Source organism: Aricia agestis, chromosome 1, assembly GCF_905147365.1.
Source record: "Aricia agestis chromosome 1, ilAriAges1.1, whole genome shotgun sequence".
NCBI lineage: Eukaryota > Metazoa > Arthropoda > Insecta > Lepidoptera > Lycaenidae > Aricia > Aricia agestis.
Window position 1 is genome coordinate 12,401,270 of NC_056406.1, and position 22,694 is coordinate 12,423,963.

The 22,694-nt window shown below is 37.8% G+C and overlaps 1 protein-coding gene across 2 annotated transcripts in view; it reads left to right on the top strand.

The window, feature by feature from the left end:
• The window catches only part of LOC121726471 (leucine-rich repeat neuronal protein 1-like), a 198,682-nt gene extending 181,212 nt beyond the window's left edge, over positions 1-17,470 (top strand). The window contains exons 6-8 of one of the 2 annotated variants that reach the window (XM_042113968.1): positions 7,056-7,115; positions 13,062-14,504; positions 14,589-17,470. In XM_042113968.1, the coding sequence (XP_041969902.1) occupies positions 7,056-7,115; positions 13,062-14,504; positions 14,589-15,071 (1,986 nt within the window). In that variant the 3' untranslated portion in view covers positions 15,072-17,470. Of the gene's footprint in view, positions 1-7,055; positions 7,116-13,061 lie in introns of both variants that reach the window. The other variant, XM_042113891.1, reaches the window with a different exon arrangement.
• The last annotated feature ends 5,224 nt before the right edge of the window (positions 17,471-22,694 follow it).

Below are 22,694 nucleotides of genomic sequence, written 5' to 3' on the forward strand. Positions count from 1 at the left end.
AACTTTAAATAAACCTATTTCTATCATTTCCTGCATATTATTACCACTATGTTTTAAAATTAAAATCATATAAAAGTCCAATAGAAACATCTTTTATACAAATGTTTAAGAACGCAATAAACCTCAATACGACAAGAGAAAATTTATTTTGAACATTCATAACTCAAAAGTTACTTATAAAAATTAGTAATTGAAAATTGATATACAAATAGGCTTTTATGTTTAAATAGACTATTAATATTGTAAGTTGTAACTTCAACTGAATTTATGTGGCATTTTGTAGCATATATGCTACAAAATGCCAACTTATAAGTTATAAAATATTTATTCCCCTATCCAGTACCTCAATATTAATTTTGACCGCAGTAATATATTTTAACTAACCAATATTTCATTCTATAACCAACATTTTTGGCCTATACTATTATAGTTATGCAATTTTACCACAAACAAATGCACAGTTCTATTATGATTTAAGTGAACAGAGAAATTTTAGGTAGGTATTTAATTTACTAACTTGAAACTTAAGATTCACCGAAAAAAGTATTCCTATTGCCGAATGGAACTAACAGATCTTCATACTCTGATATAATTAATGTGAACACGTGTGAGGAGTTAACACTTAAGACTGGTTGAATGGACAAATAAAAAAATGTTTAGGATGTTTGACGTTTGAATTTTTAGGCTAATTAAGTCTCTTTTATGCTAAGTACTCACATATGGTTTTGCTCGATAGTTTTACTCCAAATCGAGCAATAACCACCGTGTGGACCGCAAAACTGACAGCTCGAAGGCTCGCTTCGAGCCGGCTCGATGGAATTAAATATGTCAAATATGTCATTTCCTTTGATTCGGAGTAAAACTATCGAGCAAAACCGTATGTGAGTACTTAGCATTAAACGGATTTTATTGACATTAAATGCAAAGCATAACACCTATATGGATTCTCGTGCAAAAGCTAGTATTTTAGTAAAGTGTCGCACCGTAAAACAGTACTCGTATCTTCGTCCATTAATAACATACACAATGCGGTCGCCATCACGCGGGTAATAGCGCGTTAGTCCGCTATCTCATCTTCATGAAATTGCCTTGCATTAATCAATCGCGGGACAAACATCGGGACTGCATCTGATTGGAAACTGCTGGCTTGATTACTATATTAAATCAAAACGTGAAAAACCTTAGAAGTCAGATAACTCTTCTTGCAGTGTCTACGAACGAACTAACACTCGTACTATTCGTGTGTGCGTAGTGTGAAAATATAGAGCTAAGAAAATGAACGGTTTCCACGCGTTGAGACGAATTTTGGGGCAACGAAGTTGCTAGCAATTACCAGCACCCGTAGCATGGCTACAGTAGAAATACGAAAGTATAGACAAACAGCGGAGATAAACTGATGGTGCCGTTCCGATCTTTACCGCGGCTAGCCGTGATCGAAAAAAATCAAATATAATGCCACTTTATGGCATAGACTATAGTCCTAAAAATTTAAATAAAATCCTACTTTATGACGTAAACTATAGTCTATGTCATAAAGTGGCATTTTAATTGAATTTTTGTCGATCGTGGCAAGCCGAGCCCGCCGACCGCGGTAAAGATCGAAGCGGCACCTTCTGCAGTTTATCTCCGCTGTTTGTCTATACTTTCGTATTTCTACTGTAGCCATGCTACGGGTGCAGTATCATATCTAAATAATAGTTGTAATATTTCTGTTCTAAACTAGATAAATTAAAAAGAATTAGCCAAACTTCGAATTACAACCACTCGTAGGTAGAGGTGACAAAATAAGAATGTTATTTTACTCATTTCTCTGAAATTTTTCGTTGGGCGTAATCTCCGGGATTGGGACGCTCAACACATTCTCCAAATTGTCTCCATGAAGATGCAATATATTCAGAAGGTTAAATGTATGCGAACCTGTAATTTCGTTTTGTTACACGGAATGGGTACAATTATTTAGCGAGGCGCGCAGTAAAACAACGATGTCCCATAAAAAGTTTCTATCTAAAGTTTGATCAGGGATTTGCTTACGTTTTATTTTTAGAATTGGATTTGATGGTTCGTGTAATGATTTCCGTTTTTTGCAAGTAAAATTCCAATATATATTTTAGTTTACTATCATTATTTTATCGTAAGGCAAGTTCAGCAACATGACATACATAATTGATAATATTATACATTATAGTAAGTAGGTACATCCAACTCTTTAACATAACTTTTTACGAGTATTTAGTGAAATATTAAACACGCTAATATTATATAATATTATGTTGTAAGACACAAAATCATAATTTTCGCCATAAACAAATTACGTTCTTGTAATAAATGAACAGCTCTTTTTCTCAATAAACTCGCCGTGTAATTCAGCAGTGAAAATAACAACACCGCCGCTGTAGCTCGTGTTGTGTACGCAAAAGCGACCGTTTTCCCGTAACAGAGACATCTTCAAGAAACCTCCGGACTTCCGTGATTTCCCAAAGGTCGTGACGAGTTATTTAAAAAAACCACCCCCGAGGTTCTATAAAATCTCACCCGCAGAACTTTTGTCATAAATAATTCGGTTTTATTACGAGAATTTTAACATTTTTTTAAAGATTACACAAAGATAATGTAAATATAGTTTCTTTGATTAAGGGCCTGTTTCACCACTTTCTGATAAGTGCCGATTAGGCTATCCACCACTTAACTTGACAGATGAAGTATGGAGAATATGTCAAAAAAAGTTGTGAATAGCCTATTCGGCACTTGATCAGAAAGTGGTGAAACAGGCCCTTAGTATTTAAGTTTATCTGGAAGAATATTGAATAGAGTTACTATTCAGCCACTGTACATGAAATTAAACAGACTTCAGCAATCAGCGAACACTTTCCTCGGCGATCGTATTAGATGTATATAATTGCTGCCATTACAGAAAGAATCAAATAGCCGTTCCACAAGTTCCCTAATTAGCCATAAATAAACGCAATTGTCGTTAACATCACACTTACAGCGCCGACGGCAATCCGTCAATGTTTTCCACCTAGCTAGGGCTGTCACCCGACCGGCTAAAGCCGGACACATCAGGTTTTATTGTGTGTCCCCACTTCCCATATAGGAAGTAAGTTCGGCTTTTGTCAAGCTTTTTTAAGAGCCCATACTGTGCCACGGCTGGGCAAAGGCCTCCCCCAAAGTTTTCTACTCAGTCTCGATCTAACGCGATTCGCGACCTGACCTTAGGCCAACCTGGCTCGTATACAGTACAAATATAGCTTTACATCTACAATTTCATATGAAAATGTAAATAATGCTAGAAGATTGGTTAGATAAAGTATGAGCCTAATACTGATTCTATAGCTTCAGTCTAAAAACTTCTCAATAGCAAGGTTTCTGGTCTTTTTATCCAAATGTCCGGCTAAGCTGACCTTGGCAGTTGGCCGGATGCTAGCTTTGGCGACCTGGCAGCCCTGGACCTAGCAATTTGCGAAGGCTCCCGAGCGCCCCCATTAAAGCCGTCCGGTGCTAATTTGAAACGGGGATAAAAGGTAATTTATCACAATTATTGAGTTTTGGGCGAATAGGTCAAAGTTGAAGTCGTTATGTTACTGAATGCTAATGTGGTGAGTGGTGACGTACACTTGCCGAGTTTTTATTTCACTTTAAAAGAAACAGCGTTTTTTTGAGTCAGAAATAAAATTTGTACAAAATCATTTGTTTGCCCAAGTATTTGAAAGTTCAGAAGTCTTGAAATGGCAATACGTTGTACACTCCAATCGCGCGAGAGTCAACAGGAGGCAGCTGAAGGGTGTTGTTTCGTTATTTCATCCTCATATTTTTTTACAGAGAACGAGAATAAAAGTTACAATATACGTATATCAAAATTTTAATAGATCGGCATTCTGAAATACTAATAAGAGGTAAAGGTATTGTTTATTAAATTTTAGAATGTAGAAATAATAATAATCAATGATAATAATCAATATTAGAAGTTGATATTATAATATAGGAAAATTACAATTTTCCTATGTTATACGTGCTCAATAACGTCTCCTTAATCTGAAAATATGAATAGTATTATAATTTTTAAACCATAAATCACATTAGGATTTAATCTAAATGCTAACACGATTTTCTGTATAATTTAAATTAGAAACATAAAACTAACACATTTGTGTTGAAACTTTTAAACCCAGTTATAAGTTTACGTGACAGTCATAAAACCCGCGAACGCAGGTCGTGAGAAGTTTGGGAATTTTGGCACGCACAAATTAATTATTATTTATTAGTTATTACTTATTATCAGTTTAGTTTGTGAATGTTTAGAAGGTATTTCTAAACTATAAAATTAAAGTTCCAATCTCAAATGAAAAGAAAACTTTCCTACTGTGTCAATTTTTATTCTAAACGTTATTTCAAACGTTAATTTTACGCATTTTAATGAGATCAGAGAGTATGATACTTAATATTGACATCCAATTTCCCATTTACAAAATAAACATTTGACTATCGAAATTTAATAAACATCATTTACGATATCTCGTTAATCGGCGCCAAACTTAATTCACCGTAGAAAGTAATGAGAAAAATTTGCGATACGCTCGCAAAAGGGCGAGATCATTAAAAATAATGTGCGCAAAGTATCAATTTCCTTATAAATAAGTGTCAGGAGTAGCGCGCGGCCAATTTCCCCAGTTCTTATCTCGGAGGCGCCGCACCTCCCCACGCGGGTTATTTACGCGCCAAACGCCAACCGTAATCCCCTATTTATTCCCGAAGATGTATTTGAAAATTAGGGATCACATCCAACCGCGGAGCCGAGGATCCAACGGTTAATTTGCGGTATCTGATCTCCAACGGGAGCGAGCGGTCCGACGAGAATATTACCCCGCGTAACGTGAGCGCCGTCATTACGAATCGTCCTCCGCTTTTGTCCTTAAACTGTTATTCTAAATCACGCTGCACCTCATGTTTTAATTTAAATACGGAAATTTACTCTGAAATCATGACGTAGCTAAGGTTTAAACACTTAAATGCCTTATTTTAGCAGAACCGAACAATTCGAGTAATACAAAAACAACTCCTAATGCTAGGTGATAAGCAGAACTAACAGGAGCTATCGAAAGAAACATAAAAATATGAATGAGAAAAGTTAAAACAACTTCATTGTCCATTAAGCCCCTGATAACGTCATAAAAGTTAACAATTCCACCCGATACCTAAATACCAAAATAATGTGGCGTCAACGTCGTTAAAAGTTACGGCTCCGACGGAACCCCGTCGAATGAAACTTATAGTGAGCTAACCCCGGTTTAAAGTTTAAATCATGAACCATAAAAAACTCCGCGGGCCGTGCCTTGAGGATGGAGTGAGCTTATTTTATACGTGGAAGTTGCCCGCGGGAGTTTTCAGCCGTATTAGGTTACCTGAATTACCGGCGGGAGGTGCATTTTTCATCCCCGAAGCCCATACTCCATACATCGACAGGATTTAACTTTCTAACTGGGTCGTGCGCCACATTTTCTTTCTAACAATTGATGTGGGTATTAACTTTTTTGTATAACCCAACAATGTAAGAGTTATGTTCTGAGTCTCATCGTAACTAGTTTTGAAAATAGAAAATAAGTTTTTAGAGCTGTTCTCTGCATTTTAAAATTTTTACAAATTACATAGCACCGAATAAGTGAAGCAATGTTGCCAAATAAGAATATTTAAAAAAGTATCGTCTGTTTAATTTATTTGTGAGCATTCGTTTCTTAAAGTCCACGTGTGTGAACTGTGACGTCATAGAGCCAACGACAAAACGCGGACATTACTCGTGGCCATTGTGCTAAAAAGTAGAAACAATTTCGACTACCCTCAGTTAACCCGAGTGGACAAAACAAGTTTTTAGCGAAACTAGCGTCGTCATTACCGGCTCTTTGTTCAGCATTTGTAAACCTCTTGTCACAGTAACGGCGTTGTGACGGGGCAAATTACTTTTTGGAGGAAATTTGCGTGCTCACTGTCGTAACGAGCCCCCGGCCGCGGCCGCCGCCCGCAAACAAACCGACAAACTAAAAGTTTTTAGTTTTAACTAGTGCGGTGGAATACATCGCGTCGCTGTTACACTGCGGTATTTAAACGTTTCGAGTGATAATGTGCTCCGGCATTCTGAAAATTTCGACTTAAAATTGTTTGCGAAAGGAATGAAAATTTTCTCCTAATGTAGCTACATTTTTAACGCATAGTCAAAACGGTCCGGCGGCTTTTAGTTAAACGTGTGAGCTTTAGAGTTATGTGGAAGCAAAAAAATAAATTGAATCCTCGTTCACCTTTTAGTAACGCTGCCTAGTGCAGACTAGTGCTGGAAGCGTTAGCCAGCAGAGCCCGGCATCACTTTTTGAATTCCACGAATTCTAATCTATTTTATTCTGAACAATTACGATAAAAACAAATAAATTTGTATGACGGTGATTGGGAATAATAAAGCTCAACGGCGGGACTAAATGAGAACACACGACGGGTAATGACGGGTTCGGAGTTCGGACTGCTGAACTCCAATGAAAATGTTATGAAGCAGGGCAAACACGTAATAGTTGCCCCCGCGGGAACGAGCAGGTGGTGATCTGAAGACTGTATTTACCGATTGACATGTTAACTTCGTTTACGCGGCATTAGCTTAGTTACGTTTTATGCGTCTTTGTCATAATGATGTCCGTCCACTTAGCCACTTTCTTCTACTTTCAACTCGCTACGACCCTACTCGCTCGTTCTGAACGAGTTCTCATCGATGTTTCATTATTTTGTATCGTGTAACCGTTGCATCGTAGTCGCTGCCACCTATTCATTAGGGTTTGATTATACCACTGCTTGACATCGCAGAAAGTAATTGCACAAATCACAATGCTTCGTGGAAACGTATAGGACAGTTCTTTGTTGAGTCTACTTTAAGTATTTCTGTAATAAGCTTTCGTGCGTTTTGTCGCAAATTACAAGGGGACAAGGGGCGGGCACAGCGGGTCATTTGCAACTCAAACACGACAACTGCGGGGCCAAATTATCGGGTGCACTTGTTAATTTTCTTGTTCGCTTGTCCCCAGATGTCCCCGGCTAGCTTCGTCCGGCGGGTCGCCGCGCTCACGCCGACCAACGCTCTCATTGTAAGTATTCTAGAATATTATATATATTTATTTTTGAAAAATACTTATGCTACTGAATAAATCAAATCGCTTTCAACCGTCTGACCCTGTTTAGTCCAATCAAATTACGAAATGAACATGAACGAACACAGTTTGGGGATTTTAAGGATAGATAGGGGGGTGTATTCTGAGCATAAATTCCAATTTGAGGGGTTCTACTGAGGTCAGCTCAAGGTCATTTCGATAGAAACGCGTTTAATTCGATATCTCGAGAATGATCAGTGTTAGGCAAAAGATTGTACAGACCTTTTCTCTTCCAAATTAAATTTACTAACTTTTTTATCTGAAACTTTTTTTTTAACATCAATATTTTTCAACTTATTACTCCCGAAAATCAAACATTTTACTTTTTAGGATTCCGTACCCAAAGAGTAAAAACGGGACCCTATTACTGAGACTTCGATGTCTGTCCGTCTGTCTGTCCATCTGGCTGTCCGTCTGTCTGTCCGTCTGTCTGTCCGTCTGTCTATCCGTCTGTCTGTCTGTCTCCAGGCTGTAACTCAAGAAGCGCTATAGCTAGACTTCTGAAATTTTCACAGATTATGTATTTCTGGTGCCGCTATAATAAAAAATACTAAAAACGAAATAAAATTAATATGAAACGGGGGCTCCTATGCAGGAAATGTTATATTTTTGGTCTTTTTGGCTCGTAATCCATAATGGCAACATATAGACACTTGAAATTTTCAAAAAATCCTCAATTATATGCGTACTTTAATATTCAATAATATAATTAAAATAAAATAAATAATTTAGGGGGGCTCCTATACAAAAAAACACAATTTTTCCTTATTTTCGCTCTATAACGGTACGGAACCCTTCGTGCGCGAGTCCGACTCGCACTTAGCCGATTTTTATTTAAAAGAAAAAAAGTAAAATTGTTGCCTTGCAGGAGTAATAAGTTGAAAAATATTAATGTTAAAAAAAAAGTTTCACATAAAAAAGTTAGTAAATTTAATTTGGAAGAGAAAAGGTTTCTACAATTTTTTGCCTAACCTGATTATTCTCGAGATATCGAATTAAACGCGTTTCCATCGAAATGACCTTGAGCTGACCTCAGTAGAACCCCTCAAATTGGAATTTATGCTCAGAATACACCCCCCTATCGATCCTTAAAATCCCCAAACTGTGTTCGTTCATGTTTATTTAACCCATTTTGAGCCGTAATTTTATTGGACTAGTTGTATACTTAAATCTTTAAAGCAACGCAACTCATTTCGATGCGGTTTTTTAAAAGACGTAGAGTAATTAGAAGATTTTAATATTGTTACGTGCAAGGGTTCGAGGATTTGGAGAGAAAGACCTGGTGACTCTCTTGAAGACTTTATTAACACTGCACTAAACACTAGGTCCAATCACTAAGCACTATCACTGTCCTAGGTCGTAGCCAAGTCGCAGGTTTCACTGGTTCACTCACTATTGATCACTTGTTGTCGCCTCGAAGATCGCTTAGATCGAACTGAATTGCCGCGCCGTCTACCTGCGGCTTTTTATATGGCGAGACAAATTCCAGAAAGTTCCCGATACACGTAAACAAGTAAACAAGTGTCGGAGATTTCTAGGAGGCTCGAGCATGTACCACAATAAACATAAACAACTAAACACGTAAACAAAATAAACCAGTAAACACGTAAACAAGACACTTCTAGAAAGTTCGAGCACAGTCTATTCGAGTATGTACTAGCGCACCTAACGCCATCTAGTATTGAGTAGGGGATTTATGTTGCCTGTGTTCCCTCGGTAAGTTTTGCTGGTTTGTCGCTAGATGGCACTACGTGTCCGTATACCATGTACCGTAACAATATGTAACTATGGTAAAACAGCTTTTCCGGGTCATCTATTTATAAATAATAATTCCAAATCAATAGTCTATCGCAGGGGTCACCAATTAGTTTCGCTCGGGGTCCGTTTTAAGACATGAAAATATGACCTTCGCGGTCCATGCATTTTATATTAAAAAAATATTAAACAAAGGTAGTTACAGAAATAACATAGGTATTTTTTTAGATATCAATCAGAAAAGTAACCATTTTTGTAGCCAATTATCTCTCTGAAGTTTGAAGTGAAATATTGGTGCAAGCTTATATTGACATTAAATCCTGGAGGTGTTGAAGTCCTAACTCCTAAGATGAACGAAGATTATCTTCGAACATGCTTGGTCCGCACACAATGGGTCGGCGGTCCGGATGTGGACCGCGGTCCGCCATTTGGTGACCTCTGGTCTATCGCTTTGATATGAATGTTTAACGTCTTGAACTCAGTATAAAACAGCTAAATGAATTCGTAGCAAAAGCGTCACTAAAGCTAGCGTAAACGATGAGCAGCTAAATGAGTGTTCTTATTTACACATCGACACAATTGTGCCAAGGTTGGTTACATAACAATAACATCAAAGCGCCGCTGCAAATCTCCCCGAGTGCATCAGATCCGGAGCACAGATCTACATTATTGTGAACATACTATGATAACTTTCATACCAAATCGAACATGTCTTTGAATTAAAAAGCCGTGATGATGATAAGCATAAATATCTTAGCGCAAAACAAAACCCTAATTCTCGTATTAAGTTTAACTTACCTACTATTATGATATTCGTTTGTCAATTATTACGAGCAATTTTAAACGTGAGCTTTTGGTGCAATTCAAACAGGATCTAAAGGGCGCGCTCAGACTACCGCGCGGATTTAGCTCGCGTGTTACCCCAAACGGTGCAGCAGAAAACGCGGACGTCACAACGAGCGTAAACTGTGTTATAGCTAGGGTGACCAGATGTCAGGAATTTTTCTTACATGTTAGGAATTTTAGACATATGTCAGGAATGCGGCCGGAAAAGAGAAGTGTCAGGAATTTTCGGCAAATAATTGAAACAATAAAATTATATACACTAAACTTTTATTTTTATTCACAATAACAAAAAAGGTTAAGGCACAAGTACTTTGGAGTTTCATAAATTGTAACTTATCGTAATTATCTTTTTACGATATAAACATAAATCAATTAACCTTGGCAAAAAAAAAACAACAAACAATAAATAGCTGATCGTGTCAGGAATTTTGGCCGAAAATCAGGAATTTTGTCTGGACTTTTGAAATTTGTATCTGGTAACCCTAGTTATAGATGGATAATTTACCCTGGTCATATTTTCAAAGCTGCCAAAATCTTTAAACTTTTCATCAGACAGGATTATTTACGACCGCGAGCAAATTGCTCGCGTGTAATTTCACTATCAGAATACGTATCTTGTAATAAATTTTGTATTAAAATATACTTGAAATAAAAATGACATCGCAAAAATAATGTTTCCATTTTGCTCGTATTTTTGCATGAGGCAGTACGTAGGCTGTTCACGTTCCGAATTGACGGATTGTAGAGATAATATTAATTTAACGCGCAAAACAAATTGGGCACGTTTAAATAAAAAATAAAATACGATACACAGAGGGTGAGGTCATAATTTTCCCGAATAATCATCTCATGGCAAAATATTAATTATATATGCACAGAGTAGAGCAACAACGAAACACTTTTTCAAATCTAGAGAACTTAATCAAAATAAAAGTTATTTTTAATTAACTAGCAAAAAACAATGGCTTTGTGCTCGACTTTTAATCCACATCTAGCACAATAATGGTGTCACAGTGCAATTGCGTCGCCTGGTTATAGAAATTTGGTATATTTGTATGTGCCAGTAGGCTTAACTTACGCAAAAACTATGGAATTAATAAAAGGATTCCTAAATTCTTGAAGTCTGAAGTCTGAATACATAGCATTAAATCACACTTTATTTTCTTTACAAATTGTCGATTTCCGATCACAAGAGGCGGTATAATATTATTATAATGCGAGCCACGCAATCTCGTCATTACTCTGCACCACGCTCTACCAATTACAGAACAGCGGCTATAAATCTTAACAAAATAAAATACTCAAGTAAAATGCTGCGACGGAGAATCCTATTAAAAGATTGCGTGGTAGGAGTAACAAGCCAACAGTTACATGTGTTAGGCTGCGTTTCCACCAGAGATGTGCTGCGCTGAGCGAAGTCACGGCAAGCAAGAAGCGATTCTATTGGTTCTCAAAAACACATTCCTCGCAACACATCTCTGGTGGAAACGCAGCCTTAGTGGTTACATGTTAGTGGTTTTGATGAAGCAAAATAGACAAAAACAATCGGGCGACCGCAGACGAATTTGGCCATTGACGACAAATCGTGCGGACAATTAACAGGTCCGATTAACCGGACGTCACCGTAGACGCGTTCAGGTGCGAAATCTGCATAATGCGCCACTCATTTCGCTAACGTTTGTCGCTGCCAAATGAAGCGCGGCACCGCCCACGTCCGCCTGACCCATCTCTCGCTGGCCTGCCGAGCACGGCGGGTGTCATCCTTGTCTGGCCGGCGCAGGAACACCGTAATGCCGTAATAACGCGTGAAGCCGTGATTGTGCACCTCAATCGGCGCGCTTTTATTTGCGTCCACGTTGATTTAAGCTAATTACAAAGTCCATTTCTTTCTCTGCTTTGATTCCATGTAACGACGCGTTTGAAACTCTAGGTTTTGTTACTGATTGTCAAACTAGCATTCTGACAGTTTGATTGTCAATACGAGGTCAATACTTAGCTCAATTAGATACCAAAAATCCTTCTTATAAAGATTTACGAATCGCTGATTCAACTTTAATCTCTACCTAACGAAACTAGGTCGTAAAACTATAATAAAAATATTATTTCAATCGAAAACTGATTGAATTAATCCAAATTGAAGTTGACGTTGCATTCTACGCTTATGAAAGAACCTAAAAACTAGGCAAATCCCAATAACTGTTTATTGGATTTTATCGGGAGCGGCCAGCGCAGCGAATCGACCGCCCGCCACCCTGCTGACTGTGATACCGGGTTTTGATTATGATTTGTGTGTACGGACTCGTTTATCGTTCGTTATGACTAAGAAGTCGATAACGACGGGTTCCATAATCGACAATGAGCACACGCTCGTATTTTTCAATTAGGAATAACCGCTAGCGAAATTTAATGATGCAAAATTTTTGCAAAGAATAACTGAAATGAAATAGGAGTTGCATAAGTTATCCCGAATGAATTTCCCGAACGGAACTTATCAATGGTAAAGTTTTCCAATCAAATTCAATAAAGATTTTTATGGAGCGCAATCTTAGCTTGCCCGAGATCTGACTGCTAATTGTTAAAGGGAAACGTAATAATGGTGAAAGTCTTTAACGCAAAGAAGCTGCCTCGAGCGCCTCGCCTCGCCCGAGCACATTTTAATAAATTAAAACTGTGCAAAATTTCCCATTTCAATATCACTTCATTTGACTTTGCTTAAGTTACTATGAAGCTCTCTTACTTAGATTGATTTATTTTTATTATGTTGTATAATTATTTACAACATTACCTAAGGGTGGGTTGCAACTTGCACCAGAGGTGTGGTTATAGTTACAGTTATGGTCAAAGTTATCCTAACTTTAAGGGTAACTTTGACCAGAGAATTTGACAGATGTCTGTTGATGTTGCGCTTATAGTCCGACAAGGCTTTAAATGAACGTGGGCGGGGGCGCTGCAGGTAAAGGAGAACTGTCAAAAATGGCGTTTTATATCTATGTTTATCGTTGGAAAGGTGTCCACTATTGACTTTAACCAAAGATTTGACATTTTGCATTGTAGTTGTATAGCTAAAGTTACAGTTGTAGTTATAGTACCTAAGTTGGTACAACCCACCCTAAATGGAATATTTCTAGACCTTACCACTAATTAAGAATTCAATATCTTTTGTCAAATTCTAATTAGAAGCCGGCTACTACTCGTATTATGCATACAAATAATATTTATTATTTTTTATTAATTTTTATGTAAAAAAACTAATCTGCTAATTAATGATTGTTTCAATTCCAGGTCCTGATGATATCCCTGCTGTGCCAGACGAGCGTCGCGGCTCTCGCCAACTGCCCCGGAGGCTGCAGTTGCAACGACGACACCCTGGTCGTGGTGTGCGAGGAGAGCCGGCTGGACGTGCTGCCCATCGCCCTCAACCCCTCCATCCAACGACTCATCATACGCAACAATAAAATCAAAACCATCGACAGCTCGATGCAATTCTACGCTGAACTCCAACACTTGGACCTCTCGCAGAACCATCTCGTCAATATTCCCAGCAAGAGCTTCGCTTTCCAAAGAAAACTACAGGAGTTGCACCTAAATCACAATAAACTATCCTCCGTGATTAACACTACGTTCCAAGGACTGAATTCCCTGACTGTTCTCAATTTGAAGCGCAACTTTCTCGAGGAGCTCACGAATGGAGTTTTCTCGACGTTACCGAGATTGGAGGAATTGAATTTAGGGCAGAACCGAATATCGAAAATAGATCCAAGAGCGTTCGCCGGCCTGTCTGCACTTAGAATATTATATCTAGACGATAACCAACTGAGTGCCGTGCCGACGGCCTCCTTTAGTCTCCTGGGTAGCTTGGCCGAGCTGCATATCGGCTTGAACGCATTCTCTAATCTGCCCGATGACGCTTTCGCTGGACTGAACAGACTAACAGTTTTAGATTTGAATGGAGCCGGTCTCTCTAATATTAGCGAAAACGCATTCAGAGGTCTGCCCGGTTTGAGAAGCCTCAACCTCTTTGGAAATAGATTGACTACCGTACCGACCCAGCAACTCGCGGGATTGACGAGATTAGAAGAGCTGTACATAGGACAAAACGATTTCATCGTGCTCGAAAGTCACTCTTTCAAAGGCTTGAAGAATCTTAAGCTCTTGGACATAACTGGCGCTACACAACTAGAACGAGTGGAGAAGGGTGCTTTAGAGGATAATATAAACTTAGAAACTGTTTTGTTCAATAACAACAAAAAGTTAGCTATCATTGAAGATAGTACTTTTTTAGGCTTACCCAAGCTGCGCCACGTTTCACTGAGGGATGATGCTATCATTACTCTTAGTGAAACTGTCTTTATTGGGAAAGAATTGCGGCAGCTTGAACTGACAGATAACCCAATATTTTGTGACTGCCAACTTCTGTGGCTTCAACAGCTTCTTAACGACAAATCTAATTTCACCCAAATCCAGTGCGCCAACCCAGAACACTTAAAGGATAAATACTTAAGATCTCTAACCGCCGACGACCTGGGATGCATCCTCCACGACACGAGGCAGCAAACCATCATCTGCATCGTCGTCGTCGCCTGCGTAGCTGTGATCGCTACCCTAGTTCTAATACTCTACAGATACAGAAAGAGTATGCAAGAGAAACTCAAAGACTACAAATGGAACAAGGGGCGTAAAAATCTCGAATATCATAAGCCCATCTCGACGGAGGAGGACTGCATAGTTCGAGGAATCCATCCGTCCCAGTACCCCGCCCCGCCCCCGCACACCCCCGGCCTCAGGCCGATTCCGGTGACGGAACTGTAGCTAGAGCTTTACGCCTCCCCGAGCGTGTTCTTCATGTCAGGCGGCCAGGGCTCCGCACGACGGCCGCAGCGCTCGGGAGGCGGCGGCACCATGCCCGCTAACGGTTTCACGTACATCGGCAGCGACGGCCGCCACCAGCACCAGCCCCTCACCCTCAACAACGGAGCGCCCGCTCACCACCTCAACAACGGCTCGCTGCGGTCTTTGCCGGACAAGAAGAACAACCGCAACGGGATCGTCTGCCACCCTGAAAATTTTCAGCGCAACCTGGACACCCGATACTCGCGGAAGCAGGAGAACGGCTACATCAGAAACTCGGAGACGGTGATAGGCTTCCCCCGCGACCGGGACAGGGAGAGGCAGTACGAGTGCGACGTGCCGGACTACAGTGAGCCCGAGTACTCCATAATCCAGGAGAGCGACTACGGCCGGGCGGGCGACTACCCCCGCTCGTGCACCCACTCCAATACGTTCAACTGTTGAGTACTGAACTCTTTCGACCGTTTGTGATCTTGTAACTCTAGCAATAAATCTTCATTCCATTTTTTTCTATGGATCGCCGAGTGACGGGACGTACTTAGTGCTTCCGGCCGTCGGCACTCGGCGTGGATGCGGCGGACGCCAGACCGGTGTGTACTATCCTTAGATATCGATTCGATTTAAGAGAGTACCTTATTTGTAAATTATAAATATAATTAGTTACGGAACTATTTTAGTTGTGTAGTGGGGCGATCGAAAGTGTGACTTTCGTTTACTACGTATCGTATCATCATACGACATCGATTTGCAGCTAGAATATAAAACAAAATACGACTTTTCGTGTTCCTACTTTATCATTCGGTAAATCAAGTGAAATACTATATCATGATGATACGTACGTATATTTCATACAATGTACAGGCTAGTCGAGATAAGTTAAACGGGTGGCTGCGAGTCGGCCCCCTTAATATTGTAAGCCTTGTGATTCGTTATATTATATTATCTCCGCCTTTTGGCGGAATTTGTGTTTGATTTTGTACAAATATCATTCCATAAACTTTTTAAATCTTATTTTATTTATGAATCATTAAAGTAAGTACGTTGATAAGACACCAATATATTGAAAAATATTAGGAGTAAAATGTAAATATATTTATACTATATTGAGATATTTATAAAATTTAATATTCTCGCTCCTCTAAATCGTAATTATTTTAAGTCCTGTGATGCTATCGTTTGCTGTCGACTGATATCTACTGTTGTCAACTGTCGATCTCCTGTAGCTGCAGCGAGTCAACAATCGTATCGTGTAGGTACTCGAGCACCTCTAATCGATCATGCACCCTCTTTTTAAAATATAATGTAAAGCTCAATTTTGTATCACGTCGCTTCGTTTAGTTAGTCGTCTAGCCAAATTGTGAAGAATTAGTTTTACTTTGTGTGCGACCGTTTTAAATATTTCTTAGCATGTCACAGCGATATGAGTTCATTGGCAATAAAGCAATATAAAATGTGATTAAAATATAACTATTTCATATATGACATATATTTTTGGCAAACAAAATTATTAGACTTAGGTACTTACCTATAGTGGCTGTTGCCGCTTTGGGTTGTCTTATCTAGTAGGTACCTAATGTTATAAATGGAGAAATCTATAACCTCCTTATCATCATACTGAGCAGTAGTACCTGTTTAGTCTATCGTCCGGTCTTTTGACTACATTTGGACGCTGTTAAGCTTTGTGTAACATCCCACAAAAAATTACGTACGGTATTGAATTATAAATTCAGTCATGTTCTTTAGATAATATTTTAGAATAAGACTGCATTCATAACTCAATAAAACAAAATTGTGAACACAAATGCTTAACAGCGTCCATTTAATTGTCGAATATTAGAACACCTAAATCGTTCCATATCAAAACCATCCCGTTTTTAAATTTAATCTACAATTTAGAGATATAATAACATCAGACATTTTTAATTCATTTTTACCAAATTTCGTCGGCTAAGTGCACGACCGCGCTTAAGCGCTGGCGCGCAAGCCAGAATATTTAAAATTCAGAAGAGATAAATTCAGAAATACTTCAAAATAAAACAAAAAACCGTTAATGTATAACTGGTGGGTTACGGGTATCAAGCGAGGCCTGTGGAAGCTTTAAATGGTTGGATTTTAATTTACCTTATTTTAAAGTTCATGAAAAAATAAAACCATATATTTTACTTACATGGGCCTTATGCTGTTTAATAATCTTAATTTACTAAGTACATTTGCTGTTATAAATTTATAATGAAGTATAAGTTCTTTATTAATTATACACCAACCAAATGCCGCATACCTATTAGTATTTCCTTAGTTGCTATTCCTCTACTAATATAATATTGTGATAGAGGAATAGCGACTAAAGAAATACTATGTTTTTTTTACCAATTATGTTAATAACACGTGATACTCTATTATACTAACGACCGTACAAATTATTATACCTATATTGGAAGGTACGATGTGCATATTATTTATTATTCATTGCTCACCAAATAAAATTACATTTTATCTATGTTTATTTCTGTTTCAATGGTTGGTGTTACATAATCAAAATGATCAGCTAGGTACTACAAACAATAATAATTATTCTAAATTCGACATACGCGGCAACTATTCTAACTTTAGTCTTTACTTGGATTCTGGTTTTCTTTTGTAAATATTATGGAGAATGTTAAGACTAAAGCGATTAAGAGGGCACTGTCCCGCTGAATGTAAAATGCCTAATGAAGCATACAATCGAATACATATTATGATAAAATTGTGAGTAGTTCACGTTATAATAGATCATTGGTCATTTCTGTACTTTATAGTAGTAACCTACATACAAACTCGATAAATAAAACATACCTCAAACGTTGCATTTTATTTTATTGTTCTTACCCACATCACATAGCATTACACAGTGTACGGAGGAGACAAAAAATCGGAAATTTTCTTTTTTTTTTTCAATTTTGAATGGGCATTAGTATTATGTGAAAATTTCCGATTTTTCGTCTCCTCCGTACACTGTGCATTATTATATTTTATTTTCCTAATTGTATGCATTCATGGGCGCCGGCAGAAATAATTTCCGAGCGGTGCAGACTTTAGTTTTCTTTATTTTCTTTTCTTTTTACTTTTTACAAATAACAGGGCCTGTCTATTTACGTCAACAGACTACATTTAGTGCCGAAACATTACGATCTATCTTTGAATGGATTCCAATAGACGGCTTTTTATTTCAATAATTCCTGTTGATCCCGAGATTCCCAAGGGGTGCAAGTGCACCACCTGGCACCCCCCTGCCGGCGCGGCGCCCATGCGCATATGCATTGACGGATCGGCCGTTTAGAAGACTTGCCCACGTAATTAAGTACAAAAACCGGCCAAGTGCGAGTTGGACTCGCCCATGAATGGTTCCGCAGCAGCAAGGTTTATTTTTATGAAATTAAAAGGTTTTTGATTTATTTTTATATTTCAGTTGATTTAATGAGTGTTTATTTAAGGTTTACCATTTATGACGTATAAAAAAACTACTTGCTAGATTTCGTTCAAACCAATTTTCGTTGGTAGTTTTAATAGTAATGTACATCATATATTTTTTCTAGACTTATCATGTCCCTACTTTAGAAATTAGAGGGGGGGGGGGCACGAATTTTACCACTTCGGAAGAGATTAAGTAAGTATTACAGATTTAAAATTGCGGAACGTAGCTTTTGCGGCGGTAGCTTTACCGACCAATGCGAACCACGGGTAATAATGAATATACTACTGAAACTACTGAATCTATTTTAATCATTTCTTCAGTGAGTGACATAGGCTATTATATTTTATACCCGTGCGAAGCCGGGGCGGGTCGCTATTAATAATAGAACACTGAACAGTAGACATGAATATTGAATATGCTTTGGGTAAGATTTATATTAAGTGTCTAAACATACTAGGCTGAAAATATGCGGCCAAAGTTCGGCATGATTAGGTAGGCCAACAATGCGATACGCATACAATATAACGCGACATAAATTCAGCATGGTGTGTCATCTCATCAGTAATTTGAAATATATTACAAATGTAATCAAGCCGAACTTCGGCCGCGTTTTTTCAGCCTAGTGTGTTTAGACACTGTAGGTTGCGCCAGCTTACTTTAACTTTTGGTTGGTACACCCACCCACTCAGGCCGGTATAAAAAATAGTCAGTTCTTAAGATGCGACCCGGTTTCAAGACGCGGTTCGGCTCTGCGATTGGTCCAAATTTTGACAGCCAACCAATCACAGAGCCTGGACCGTGTCTTGAGACCGAGATGCATCTTGAGTACTGACTATTTATACCGGCCTAAGAGTCAAGAGTGCCTTCACATTAAGTCGCCAGGAGTGCAGGAGGCAGTGCGACTTCTATACTAAGGCCGGTATAAATATCTCATGATTTTTTTTGTGCGTATAGAATGCTTGCATACCTTTAATTTGTCCATATTTTCGATTGCATCTTTTGTTTAGTTTTGGATAAAAAAAATAAAAAGCTAAAATTAAAATTATTTTATTGTTTGTAAAATATTGATACGGCGAATCAGGAAAAAAACTTGAAATATGCCTTATTTAATAGGCTTTTAGGTGGTATACAAAATTTTATTTCAAGGTTCAAACACTTACGGATTCTGTCGCGGAGCACTTTTATTCATCCCGACGTTTCGGCTACTTTACAGCGGCCGTGGTCACGGGTGGACTGAGGTGACGGCGTCCAATTTATTGAAGTTCTTCAACTACCCGAAGATTCATCAATTTTTGTTTGCGTTCCGATCTACGCAGAACGAACTTACAGTGTCATGAAGCCGAGGTTTCCTGATTTGTGTTTTAGTTTATTTATCACTGGATCTCAACTAGATGGCAGCACCCAACCATCTTCCCGGTTAAAATTAGGGTGTTTTTTAATTTCAATGGCCTCGCGTATCATTCTTGGACGGTATCTTGCTTCCTTTGCCAGTACTTGTGGCTTATCAAATCTTATGTAATGGCGAGGTTGATCCAGTGTGTGTTCACAAATTGCGGACTTGGTGTTCCTATGGTGTTTGACATCTGCAATGTGTTCCTTGATGCGGGTTTTTATGGCCCTTTTGGTTTGCCCTATATATAAGAGAGGCCACAATCACAGTCGAGTTTGTAGATTCCTGCATCTTGAAGGGGTAAGTTGCATTTCACTGGTGGTGGCGGCTAAGTGTTTGAACCTTGCAATATAATGATTAATGAGTGATACTCGCGTAAACCTAAGAAAAAAATATATTTATCACGTAAAAGTTTTGGAGAAATATGGATTTTTCTCTTCCGGTCCGCAAAAAAACGCTAAAATTTGGTAGCTCGTAGCATCAAAACTATTGCGAATTGACACGCGTGTGTTCTACTCCTGCATTCATAATATTAATGCCTATTCAAAATGGAAGAAAATAGAAAATTTCCGATTTTTCGTCTTCTCCGTACACTGTGCCTCGTAGTCTCCAAACTAGCTATCAAGACACACACTGAGGCCACAAAACAGAGGTCGTCACGGAGCTCGTGGGTACGATAGATCAAAACACTTAAAATATGTGGTTCCATTCCCATTTAAATAATGTAAATTGCAATACACCCGATAGGTACAAAATCTTTCTAGAAACAAAATTTTTCTTTGTAGTTGGCACTTGGCAACATTAATAAAAAATTTGAATAAAGTAGTTACTGATTTACTTACTAAACTCTCATGGGCATTATGATTGCAGTCGGAAAGTTGGTAGAAAATTATTATTGGTGCTGTATAAAAAATTAAAAATCTTTGTGCAGGCAGTGACTTAACCTTAAGACCAAATTTCACCAACGACTGTTAAAGTTAATGCTCGAATTAGTATCACGTTAGCTGTTTCGTTTTTCATATAAATGAAAGAGAAGACAGGACATTTTAACAAGCTGTTAACACTAACAGACGTTGGTGAAATTGGGGCTAAACCTATCAATGATAAATAGTTTATGGGTAAAGTTGTGTAATTGGGGGCTAAATAAGCTTTAAAATTTGGCATAAAATATAAAGTTTAATATAAAAAAATGAAGTACTTATTGTGTGCACACTGCACAGCTGTATTGATTTAAGGGGTACCAGGGTTTTTTTATAAAAGGTTTTGACACAAATTTTGTTGACACCGCGCGCTATAAACTAAAGTCCACGCGGACGAAGTCGCGGGCAACAGCTAGTTATGAATAAAAACAATAATATATAATAAAGTAGGTATGATTAGTTCTGTTACAATAATGAAGTAAAAAATAAAACGCCATCTGTTTTCATATATTAGAATTAAAATGTTGATTGCATTGATATATTTTCTGGATGGAATATAGGCCAACACGGTACACTCGAACTCCTTAGAAATGCAGTAGGAGTTCTATAAGATAAGATAGATTGATTTTTATTATACCAAGTGATAATATTATTAAACATAATATTCTAACGTATTAAAAACTATAAACAAAAACATAATAACTAATAAGTATGATTAGTTCTATGTTACAATGAAGTAAAAAATAAAACGCCATCTGTTGAATCGTATTAGAACTAAAATGTTCATTGCATCGATATATTTCTGGATTTTTTATAATATTATACATAAAATATACTTATTTAAGATTTTGAAATATTATTTTATTACACATCCAAGACCCAGGAACATTGAAAACTTTTTGTTCCGCCTGCGGGACTCGAACTCAGGACCCCCGGGATGAGCGCTGGCCACACGTAATGCGAATTAATTTTCATCGATATTTTCATGGAAATAAGATATTTTCCCACATCAAAATGTAGCCTATGTCCTTTCTCAGACTCTAGAATAACTGTGTACAAAATTTCATTGCAATCGGTTCAGTTGTTTTGGCGTGAAAGCGAGACAGACAGACAGACAGACAGACAGACAGAGATACTTTCGCATTTATAATATTAGTATAGATTAGTATAGATTACGCTTCTACTAACGGCACCACCTTAAAGCTTTTCAAAAAATAATAAATTTTAATAATAAGTTACTTTTGATTGTGCATATTTTGTGCATATTTCGGCCATTTATCGTGCATACTTTCATGCATATTTCGCCACTTTGATCGTGCATATAATCCGATGTCTACTCATCATTAACATCTTTAACATCCACAGAAAGATAATCTTACAGCCTGCGAATAATGACTGCGTCGTCGATGTTAATGTCGGTGTCTGTGAATTGACCTGGGAATCATTTTACTGACCGTGTCTTTCCAAGGCGACGAACAGCGTAAAATTTCGATTCTCCAGTCTCCTTGATTTGTTTTTAGTATTTTGGATATGTGGATCATTATTCGAATTTGAACAACGCCATCTATGTTCTAAATGATTAACTAATTCTAGTCTTTTCAAAGGAACGATTTAACCTCGAAGACGTAACATGAATATGCAAAATGCTTCATCTAATTTTCAACAGATGCTTTATTTAACCTAGTTTTTATCAACCTCCCCCAGGTCGCCACAGGTCGATAAAACTAATTCAGTAAAAAAACAATGAAGATCTATATACCTACTTAAAAATGAAACCATATTCAATACATCCCTTGCTCACGACATCACGCGTAAACGGCTAGACCGATTTCAATAATTCTTTTTTTGATGTGTTTGTTATTATCAGAAGGATCTTATGACCGATTTTTTTTTAAATAGCGCGTAAATTTAAGAATTCTTATTTCTAATGTAACATTTAAGCGCTCTGGGCAATATGTAAACAAAGTGTATAAGCTTACGTAGTATAAGTCCTCTTTGGTATAACATTTGACAGAATTTACAGAATGCATTTTTTATGCGACGGGATGGCGATGGAGGTTGCCATGTGGTGCCATACTTATTTAATATTTTAGTCACTATGATGGGCGAAATCAAAGAGAATATTATAATCATTAATCACTACGTTTGGCGAAATCGGAAATACTTTACATGGAAAAACAATGTTTACCGGGACAGCTAGTTAAAAATATTGACATATTATTAATTAGGAGATATTTAACAAAAGGTTAAATTAACATTTATGTTAAACATGATAAAAAAACATTCATGTAACATGAAAACAAAGG